At 56.9% G+C, this 11,255-nt stretch overlaps 1 protein-coding gene across 1 annotated transcript; it reads left to right on the top strand.

Moving 5' to 3' along the window:
• The first annotated feature begins 391 nt into the window (after positions 1-391).
• SFRP5 (secreted frizzled related protein 5) lies at positions 392-5,916 on the top strand. The gene is made up of 3 exons (XM_080687450.1): positions 392-1,123; positions 3,107-3,184; positions 4,887-5,916. Exons 1-3 carry the CDS (start codon positions 601-603, stop codon positions 5,231-5,233), a joined length of 948 nt encoding a protein of 315 aa, XP_080543576.1. The 5' UTR covers positions 392-600; the 3' UTR covers positions 5,234-5,916.
• Positions 5,917-11,255: the final 5,339 nt, after the last annotated feature.

Below are 11,255 nucleotides of genomic sequence, written 5' to 3' on the forward strand. Positions count from 1 at the left end.
AACTGACCGCCTGAACCTGGAGGGTGTGGGCCGGCAGGAGCCTCCTGCTGGGAGAAGGGAGACCCAAGGTGTCGGGGAAGAGAAAACAGAGTGGAGGGGGAAAGGCCCAGACGGAGAGATAAGCAAGCGGAGTGAGTGAGAAAAGGAACAGGAGAGGCTGAGTCAAAGAGTGATAAGGAGGAAGGAGGAAGAGGGCGAGGGGCGAGGAAAATGTCGAGAGAAGTGAGGGAGCCTCAAGGAGAGGCGTGAGGCGAGACGGATCTGTGGCAGGGGAGCCAGGGATCCGCAGAGGGGCGCAGGAGCGGGCTCTGGGCAGGAGGCGCGGGAGCGGGTGGGAGGGGCCGATGGGGCTCCACCCTGCCTCCCTGCCGCCTTGGGGTGGGGCCGGACGGCCTGAGATTGGCTGCGGCGCGCGTCGAGGCCTGGGCTGGAGCCCCGAGGTGGGAGGCGCCAGGATCCCACTTGGTGCGCCCAGGAGGGGAGCGAAATCGGCCACCCACTCCGACGACTCCGGCTGCAGCGGCTGGAGGGGAACGTGGTGGCGGGAGCACACGGGGCAGCTGGGGGCGCCGCGCACCAAGCGGCGGGGACCGCGCAGCCATGCGGGCGGCGGCGGGGGGCGCGCGGGCCGCGGCGCTGGCGCTTCTGCTGGGGGTGCTGCGCTGGGCGCCGGCGCGCGGGCAGGAGTACGACTACTACGGCTGGCAGACGGAGCCGCTGCACGGGCGCTCGTACTCCAAGCCCCCGAAGTGCCTCGACATCCCCGCGGACCTGCCGCTCTGCCACACCGTGGGCTACAAGCGCATGCGGCTGCCCAACCTGCTGGAGCACGAGAGCCTGGCCGAGGTGAAGCAGCAGGCGAGCAGCTGGCTGCCGCTGCTGGCCAAGCGCTGCCACTCGGACACGCAGGTCTTCCTCTGCTCGCTCTTCGCGCCCGTCTGCCTGGACCAGCCCATCTACCCGTGCCGCTCGCTGTGTGAGGCCGTGCGCGCCGGCTGCGCGCCGCTCATGGAGGCCTACGGCTTCCCCTGGCCCGAGATGCTGCACTGCCACAAGTTCCCCCTGGACAACGACCTCTGCATCGCTGTGCAGTTCGGGCACCTGCCCGCCACCGCGCCTCCAGGTAGCGCCGCCCCCGCCGCCCCCCGCGCGCTCTGATGGCCCTGGGTGCCCTGGACAGATGCCGCTCCCCCACCCCCTTAGCACAGCTCTGAGAGCCCCCCACAGGTGTCAACCCCTGTACACACACACACACACACCTATTCGCTTGGCCTTGAGCACCCCGGGGATTGTCTCCCACAGCCTTCCCGCCTTCCCACAAACCCGTGGACTGCCAAAGCAGAGCCTCCCTGCGGCCCTGGACCTTCCCACTGGTTCTCCTCACTTCAACTGCCTGAAAACCCCCCAGGCTTCCCTCGCGGCACCCACCTCCCCAACCGAAGGAATCCCTGGGTGGCCCCAATACTGTCCCCTCATCCTAGGGCATCCTGATAAATGCCTTATTGCCTCTCTCAGCCCAGGAATGTTGGGGGTTGACAAACCATGCCTTTTACCTCCTCCACAAACCTGGACCCCAAGGCATCCACCCAGTTTGGGGAACTTGGGAGGGAGGAGAGATAAGGGGAGGGATGTAGTGAAAGACTGGGGACTAAGTGCACACCGGGGCTGATTTCCATCTTCCCATTTTCTCTCCCTAACTTTCCCCACTTTCTTCCTCAGCCCCCCGACTGCGAGACCTTGGGCAAGGCTCAGTGCAGAGGAAAGAGCAGATAGTCAGGCTCTGCCCCTTCAGCTTCAGTTTCCCCATCTGTAAAACAGAGAGACCCAGGTTCCTGAAACCTCTGACATCCTAGGTGTGGCCTCCCGCCCACCTCCCAAATCCCACTACCCCTAATACCTCCCTGGCCTCAGCCTCCCCTTCACTGTGCATCCCCTCTCTCCCCGCCTCCCGCCTCCCCGCCGACTGCCCAACTCCTTCCAAGCAGAGTAACCCCCAGCCAGCACCAGACAAGAGGAGAAACCCCCGCTTGAGCAGGAAAGCTTTGCCTGGGCTGTTAATCTGAGAGCCTGAGGAGCCCCCGACACTGGGACTTCCCCAAGGGCAGCACAGCTCTCCTGTCTTCCTGTCTGACCTGGCCCCCAAAACAACTGTACCTCAGTACGCCCTACCCGCCCCCAGGGCTAACCTCACCAACAAGTCCCGTGTCCTACACATCAGGCCCTCTTCTGGGAGTCACGGTTGGGTGGGGCCCAGTGGCTGCGGAGTGTCAAGAGAAGGGAACCCCCTCCGCGGGTTGAAAATGGGACAGGGAGGCAGGGGAGAAGTAGGCAGCTCCAGTGGAGACGGCTTAGTCCGCAGCAGGGAGCCTAACCGCTTATAGTCTGGAAGCCAGGGAATCCCACCTGGCCCCTCCCCTGCACTCCGCCCTGTCGGAGCCCCTCTTTCCCCCATGTTGGGGGGCCCACCTGGAGACAGAGACATAGGAGAACAGAGGTCAGGTGCTGTGCAGTGGCCTCAGGAGCAGCCTGAGTATAACAGACAAAACTCATTATTTTGTATAAAAATTAAGACTTTCGGCTTCCTTTGAAAAATCAGAAATCGTGGCAGCGCTAAGGCTGCCCTCTCTAGAGGGGTGGGTGCTCCTCTTCACAGTCCTTGCCCTGCCAGGGACACTTGTCTACCCCCATGCCTGGACCCTGTGTTCCTAGGAAGACCCCCATGAACACCCCTCACCCAGCTCTAGCCTGGGAGTCACAATCCTGAGTCCTAAGCTCGGTTCTCACATCTTTGCAGACTTGGGTAGCCACTCTGAGCCTCAGCTTCCTTGTCTTTAACATAAAGAAATACCTACTTCTGAGGATTAAATGAAACAGCTGCAGCTGCAGGGTCATGGGCAGTCTTGTCCCTGCACAACCTGTCTCTCTCGTTCACAACTACCCAGTGAGCAGGTGGTGTTATCACTGCCACCATCCCATTTCCTGGTAAGAAATGGAGGCTGGACAGGGGGAGGTGGCTCGTCCTGGGCAAGCCTGCACCCTAAGTGGCTCTTTGAACTCTGGTCCCCACACCAGCCTCCCTCAACCCCACCCTTGCTTCTCTCTTCAGTGACCAAGATCTGTGCCCAGTGTGAGATGGAGCACAACGCGGACGGCCTCATGGAGCAGATGTGCTCCAGTGACTTCGGTGAGTGTGGAGCCCACGCAGCCACCCTCACCCCTCCTCCTTGACACGCACATATATGAACACATATGTCCACGCCCATCACTGTGTACCCTAAGTTTTTTGCCTTATGGACCCCGTTTAGACTGATGATAACCATGAACCCTCTCCCCAGAGAAATGCCCCTCTTTTTTAATATATCATCTCAGGGGCTTCCGGCCACGGTCCACGGGCCTCAGAAGCCATCCCTGGCCAAGGCTCCTGCAGCCCTCGCTTGGCACCGTCCACAGAGGGGCCTCCAGGGCTGGGTTCTCTGTGTGGGGAGCAGGCTTAGCCCTGAGATGGATGGGAGCAGCAGGTGGGAGAAATGGGCTCCAGAACGGAAGTGCAGCCCCCTCATCCCCGGGGTCCTCTCCCGAGTACCCGATGTACTAGTACTCTGGCCAGGGGAGCTGTGGTCACCTGCCCCACAGCTTCATCCTAGAGCCTCCCCATTCCTGGGCAGCCGAGTCAAGTCCAGTCAGGCCCTGGCTCCTGCATGGACCACACAGTCCAGCTTGTGATCTCTGCCAAGTCGGCTCCTGTTTTGTGTCTTGGCCTCCCTGTCCGAGCGGGGCGGGGGACGGGAGGGAGGGAGGGAGAGAAATGAAATCCTTACTTCAGCAGGTCTCTCATGTTGCTAGTCTGTTTGGAAAGAGAATACCACTCTTCTATCACAAGGTGTGTGTGTGTCCAAGAGAGAGAATGAGGAGGTGAGGGAGAGGGAGGAAGAGAAGGGAAGAGATTTTGTAAGTTTCCTTCCCTGGGTGGAAAAGTTGTTCTCTGGCTTCTCCCTGGACGCTCAGAGATGGGGCCCCGGGGCCTGAAGAAGGGAGAGGGAGACTAGCCCAAGTGACTCCTCCCCAAGCTCAGGACTCGTTCCCAACTGTGTTAGGTTCTCTGTGGTCACCTTGGAGTGCCCTGGACGCTCTCTGACCACTCTTCTCCTACATCCCTCCAGTGCCCCCGACACTCTCACATTCCCACATACCACACCCTACTCTCATATACACAAAACACACAGCACCACCCATACACACTCCCACCCACACTACAGTCGCACACAGGTTAGTGGTGTGTTCACACCAGCTTCCCAGCCTTGTACTCAGTGATGGGTGCATCATAGAGGGGGTATTTACCCCACAGAAACCGGCGAATGACACAGGGCAGGCCCCTTCCCCAGAGCCAGCTGTCCAACACTTAGCAGCCCACATTCACGCCATGTGGACTCTAACACACACACACACACACACACTGACTCGTACCCACCAAATACACTCCACACCACACACACACACACACACACAGAGAGAGAACCAGAACCAGAAATCCCGTTCAGAAACATCCCCAGAGAACATGAAGTCCAGCCTCCCTCCATCTCAAGGACCCACCCTTCCCACCAAACCCTCCGACTGGTCACCACACCTCCAATATTTCCCTCCCTGGACAGCCCAACACCGCACGCCCCATCGAGAGCTCACTGTGCACTTCCACTACCCACACCTCCAGGATTCAATGTGATAATGTCCGTGAAAGTCCAGCACATGATAGGAGCTTCATAAACATGAAAATGTGTGTGTATCGCTCCCCCTTGAAGCCTCAGGCACGAGCACCAGCAGTGGGTCCACCAGCATCCTGAGCAAACCTGACTGTTCTCATGCTGTCCTCTGTCCACCCCCATACACAGTGGTCAAAATGCGCATCAAGGAGATCAAGATAGAGAATGGGGACCGGAAGCTGATCGGAGCCCAGAAAAAGAAGAAGCTGCTCAAACCGGGCCCCCTGAAGCGCAAGGACACCAAGCGGCTGGTCCTGCATATGAAGAACGGTGCGGGCTGCCCCTGCCCACAACTGGACAGCCTGGCCGGCAGCTTCCTGGTCATGGGCCGCAAGGTGGACGGACAGCTGCTGCTCATGGCCGTCTACCGCTGGGACAAGAAGAACAAGGAGATGAAGTTCGCTGTCAAATTCATGTTCTCCTACCCCTGTTCCCTCTACTACCCCTTTTTCTACGGGGCTGCTGAGCCCCACTGAAGGGGGCCCTCGCAGCTGTGCCTTGCCCCGTCCCTGCCCTGGGGCGTACTGTCACCTCCTGCCCCCAGTGCCAGCACAGGCCCTAAGGGATGGGCATGGAGCCCGAGACGTCCTTGACTGAGGGCTTTTGGGGTATCTTCCTCTCTTAAACTTAAGGTTTTTTCTTTTGAGGGGAAACCCCCAGAGTCTCAAAAAGTAGGCAGGGAGGAGAGACAGAGGGAAGGGTAGAGGGGCTATGAGCAGCCGAGGCAGTTTCTGGAGTGGACCATGATGTTAGTTCCCCTCTGCTGGTGGGGCCTCGCCTTGGAGAGGGGAGTCTGATATGAGGCTGAACTACTTGGAGGACAGTTCTCCACCCCCACTGCCCCTTCATGTGTCCTCTCGTAGCTCCCAAAGGAAAGGCACTAGGGTCACAGTGCCCTCCGACCACACCTCCCTACTGTCCCCATCTCTGCCAGGTCCCTTCCCCCTGGACTGGAGAGAAGCCCAGCCTAGATCCCCTCCCATAAGCTCGCTTCTTGGGCTTCATTCCTCAGCCCCTGCATGTCCCCTTTAACTTGACAACGAGTAAATTATTGCTACTGCTGCGACGCTGCAGGTACTAGACTGATACAGGTAGGGTTTGGTGTTTAATCGTTGGTTTTTTTAAGTTTTTAATTAAAGAAAACAACAGTTGGTTTTGACCAGGTGGTTTCTCTGTCAGGCGGTCCCCCAGAGCTAGGGAGAGGGAGGTTCAGAAGGGACTTTTAGAAAAGAGGCCCTTGTCATAGCCCACGGCCTGTCCACACAGACATACTCAGAATGCCTAACAGCAACGTCCATGTTTGTGCAGGATCCCCCAAGAGCACACAAGGGTCACCCCAATCATCCCCACCAATGAGGGATGGAGCTGGCCATCTTTTGTCTCTGAGGTCAGCCAAGTTCCCCAGCCTCCTCCCGGCCAGAAGGCTCCCACAGTCCTGAAGAGTCTCCCTCCCTCAGGCAATGCCTGTTCTGAGGAGCCAAGAGGCTGGGCCACAGAGCTACTTGGAGGAGCCAGAGGCCTGAACGTGCTGCTCCTACACTCTCAGCACACAGACACCCATGCACACTGGTCCTGACGTGGAGATGAGGGTGCAGAATGGTGGTCTCTCAGCGTGGTCTCTGGACCAGAGCATCAGCATGAAGTAGCAGCTCAGGCCCCACTTTCCACGAAACACTGGACCTCACTCTAAAGCAATTATTTCCGAATCTCTGGAGGGTGTTCAGAAATCGGCATTTCTCCATGCTCCCTGGGGTGGATTGCAGCCCAGGTGAGGCCCTCCATCTAGGTATCCAGATAAGCCCACAGCTGAGGCAGGAGGAGGGCATTGGGCCTGCCTGCATGGAGGGGACCAGCTAGGATGCCCGAGGGGCTTCTTCAGTGAGCCAGTGCAGATGGAGGCTGCTTCCTGAGGGGCAGGGAGGGGACAAGCCTTGAAGTGGAGGCAACAGGCTATTGCCAGTCAAATGTCCAGCATTTGGAAGAGGTGGTGCCCAGAGAGTCCCTAGGGGCGTCCACCAGCGGAGACAGGGGCAGGGCAGATGTGCCCAGAGCAGGGAGCGGGGGACACCGCCAGAGGGCTTCCCTCACCAGTGAAGGTACAGCTGGAATGCCGAGCTGTCACGGCCCGCTGCTCCTCCACCACAACGAGCCACATTCTCCCGAGGTGAGACAACCTTGGCTCCCTCGGCTCTCAGTTGCCTCAGAGACCCGAGGAGGCCGGAGGGCCTGCCGTCTGCTGTGGGCAGTGCGAGCTAACAGGTGGTCTGACAGCCTGCCCATAAATCAGCTCCGGCCGTCAGGTGGCCTCCCCACAGGTCAGGAGCAGCAGAGGCTGCTTGTTTCTCCTCACCTCCGAGGAAGCCACCGCCACCCACCCTCGCCCCAGCCCTGCCGGGCCCACCTGGCTCCCTGAATCCGCCCCTTGTCTCCCAGCCTCCTACCCTGACCAAATGTTTACGGACACTTCCATGGTCAACCAGGACCAGGGATGATTTTTCCACTGAACCTACAGGACCGGGCCTCTTCTGGCTAGAGCACAATACTGACCTCTGTCAGGTGCTGGCAGCCATGAGGGAGCAGGCGGGGAGAGCTCCCTTAGCCCAGCACAGCAAAGCCCTTCTCACCCAGCCCCCACAAAGGGGTCAGGCATGCTCTACACGCCAGTTCTGTCCCCTGGCAGTTTCTTCCCTGGGACCAAGAAAGATCCTCCCAGAGACCAGGGAGGCCCTGGAGCCCACCCTTCATTTCCTCAGGCACCACACTCCCTCCTGGTGGCTCCCTCCTGGCTGGTCCAGAGTCAGCTGGCGTGCCAGCGAGCATCTGGGCTGTGTATTCTGAAGAGTTGCATCTGACTGCGTGGAACAGAAATGCCAAGAAACTGGGGCTTCTGCACACTAGAGCTCGAGACGAGCAGGGAAGGGTCCATGTCCCAGACTGTTCTGTCTTCCTGCTCTGCCCAGGGGTGGCTTTTGTGCTCACGGTTACAAAATGGTGCCTCCTCCCAACTTCTTGGCCACACTCAGGCAGCAACGTGGGGAAGTGCTCATAGCAAAAGCAGCGTGTCAGCTGTCTCTGGCCCTTTTGATCAGGAAAACAGTAATTTCCCAACAAGTCCCACATGGTAGATTTCCACTTCTAGCTCACCAGCCAGAAGTCACATGGCCCCCCTAGTTGCAAGGGAGCAGAGAAGTCAAGTGTTTCAGCTGGGCACACTCCGAGTTCTGAGACAGAACAGGAAGGATGGGGCTAACCCAGGGGTGGGCAAACTTTTTGACTCGAGGGCCACAATGGGTTCTTAAACTGGACCGGAGGGCCAGAACAAAAGCATGGATGGAGTGTTTGTGTGAACTAATATAAATTCAAAGTAAAGGAGCGGAGGGGAGAGCAAGAGAACCGGATAGAACAGCCGGATCCGGCCCACGGGCCGTAGTTTGCCCACGGCTGGGCTAACCACTCAAAATCAGGTGAGAAGAGGTAGCAAAGCCCAGTTCTGGTGTCCAATCCTGTGACTTAGGGACTGTGTGACACTGGGAACATGGCCCAACTGTAAAATAGAGTCATCATGTCCATTTCACAAGGTAGCTGAGTGTTAAGTGGGAAAGTGTTTGAAAAGTACCTGGAGCCCAGCCAACATGGCTCAGTGGTTGATCACAGACCTATGAACCAGGAGATCACAGTTCAATTCCTGGTCAGGGCACACGCCCAAGTTGTGGGCTCAATCCCCAGTGGGGGGCGTGCAGGAGGCAGCCGATCAATGATTCTCTATCATCATTGATGTTTCTATCTCTCACTCCCTCTCCCTTCCTCTTTGAAATCAATAAAAATATATTTCAAGAAGTACCTGGAAACAATGCCCAGCATTTAGAAGATGTTCATTAAATGGTAGGTAGTTTTTTTACCACAGGCCTGCACATATGTGCTCAATAAATCCCTAATTGACTTATTCATCAACTAAGAAACCACTACTGATAGGAAAGCAGGGAAAAGACAGGAACAGCTTATCTAAAAGCCAGAATTGTCACTTTCAAAAGAGGAGTGGAAGCTACATTTGGACTTCTGCTTCAGGAAAAATATCCCCAGTATAGGGGAGAAGACATAAAATACCAGTAATCAGTAAGTGTCAAGCCTATGCTGGGTGGCAGGCACTACTCAAAGCATTTTAACATTCTAATTTAAGCTTCCCAACAGCCCTTTGAGGTAGGTACTATTATTAGCCCCATTTTAATAAGGTGGCTCAGAGAGGTTAAGGAATTTGTTGAAGGTCACACAGCTTATACATGGTGGTAGTGCGAGGATTTGAGCCAAGGACAGGCCAGAGGGTACAGGCAGCCGGCTTCTGCCACCCCACCCCACCCCACCCCCGCTTCACAGGGAGAAAACTGGGAGCCCTGCTCCAATCCCACTCCAAGAGCCCTGACGGCAGCGGAGGAGCCAGCCTCAGACGGTGGCTTTTCTCGGGACTCCCGGAGCAGCCCACCATGACCCCCACTCCCTTTCTCAGCCCCGTCAGCATTCAGCCCCTTGGGTCTCACAAAGGAAGCTCACATCCCACAACTGTTTAGTCGGCTGTAATCCTAGCTAAAGTTCACTGCTTGGGAAATACAACGTGGGGGGTGGTTGCTCCTGGAATGTGTGTGGCTGAGACCCAGTGTCCCAACCCAGACAGCAGGCTCTACTGGGGCCCTGAAGAGAGCAGCAGCCAGGGGAATCCGGAGTCCCTAGCCCCCAGTTGTGCCAGAGAATGGAATGTGCTGCTCTGGGTGTTAAAACAGACCCAGCCAAGGAAGGGGGGGGGGGGGCACTGGGAGTTGGCAGAGTGGGGAGAGCGCCTACCACAAGGCTGCCTCTGTTCCCCTGGAGGCTGAGCCCACTTCGTTGGGGCTGGGGGTGGGCAGGCCCCTCCTGTTAGCTCCATGCTCAGAAGCTCCTGGAACTAGAGGGGGCCAAGGCAGAACAGGGGAGGGTGACAGCAGTCAGGACAGCTGTTCTTCCAAAGATTCTCTTATGAGGCATCTATAGGTACCGCTGGCACAATTCACATCCCGGCCCAGTGGCTTCCTAGCTATGTGACCTGGGGCAGGTTACTTAACCTCCTCAGGGCCTTCATGTACCCATCAGTTAGATGGAATAAATAATAGAACCTAGCTTTGGGGACTTTCATAACATTTACATGATAATAAACATGGGTATTATCATTATCTTAAGGCCACCTGCACTAGGATTGATGCTGGAGCCAGGGCCCCTCAAAGGGGTTGCCTCCTTGAAGGTTCCATGGAGACAAGGGAATGAAAGTGGAGCTTCGTTTGTCTTCAGTATCGAAGGTGATCAAGGACCACAAAGATCCTAGAAAGCATGGCCAGTACAAGGTCTCCCAGGGCCATAGAGCCTGCTTCCCACCATTACCAATCCCAGAAAGATGGGCAGAACCCTCAAACCCAGCCAGGCCGTGGGAGCTGGCAGCCCATCCCAGGTCTGCCCCAGCAGGCACCAGGGCCGTAGCGGAGCCTGGCTCCTGTCCCCTCCTCCTGGGTGCTTGAGAACTGGAAGGAATCTTTTAAACAGGCAGCCAACTCTGCAATGGACAGTCTGTCTTCCAGACCACCCCACGTTCAGCCCTCTCCACACTGTTGACCCCAGCCAACAATGTAAGGCACAGTCCAGTCCTGATAAATGGTTCCTGTCCTTTAAAGCCGTCCATCCCGGCCTGCTTCGCTCAGGCCCTCACATAACACCTGTAAAATAAGGAGGTGGCCCTAGCTTCCTTTCTGTGGCTACCGACCTCAGATGATGGGAACCATGTTTCTCTCGTCCTGTATCCCATGCCCCGCAAGCTACTGTGCTACAGTCTGCATTTCACCAACATTCGGCATTGTCTTCCTTTTCCCAAAATAAAATTATATTGACCTGGCTTATTCCAACTACACTCTGGCCACTCTCTGAGACTCTTTCCTGACTAACAATCTAAGATTATTTTCTAGTGTAAAAAAATAAATAAATCGCTGTTCTAAGCCACCCAGGGCAGAGCTGTCCTTTCTTTCTCTGAAGATTGCCAGGATGGTGGTAATAAGCTAGGGTTAATGAGTGCTTACTGTGTGCCAGGCACTGCACTCCAACCTCACATGGACTATCTCATTTAATCCTCACAATGGCCCTCTGCGCCCAATGTCACTATCATGCCCATTTTACAGATGAGTAAAGTAACGTAGAAAGGCTCGGGAAAAGGCCCCTATGGCAACTCAAATGGCGTCACTATAGCGGATATCAGAGCAGACCCACAGCAAGCACCCTCCCCTACCACCTCCAGGACACTCCCTGACTAATGCAGGCTCTAAGTCCCCTACTCCATCGAACACCGTGGGGAACACGTATCCTCCGATGGACAGTGTCACCTCTGCGTGAGAGGATAGAATGGATGTCGGAGCAGTCTCCCAGCTGCCCTACCCTTGACACACCCCATCACGAGACGTGCTGGCACAGCCCCAGCTGCCTCTTCCTAGG

This window comes from Plecotus auritus, assembly GCF_963455305.1.
Source record: "Plecotus auritus genome assembly, chromosome: 9".
Taxonomy (NCBI): Eukaryota; Metazoa; Chordata; class Mammalia; order Chiroptera; family Vespertilionidae; genus Plecotus; species Plecotus auritus.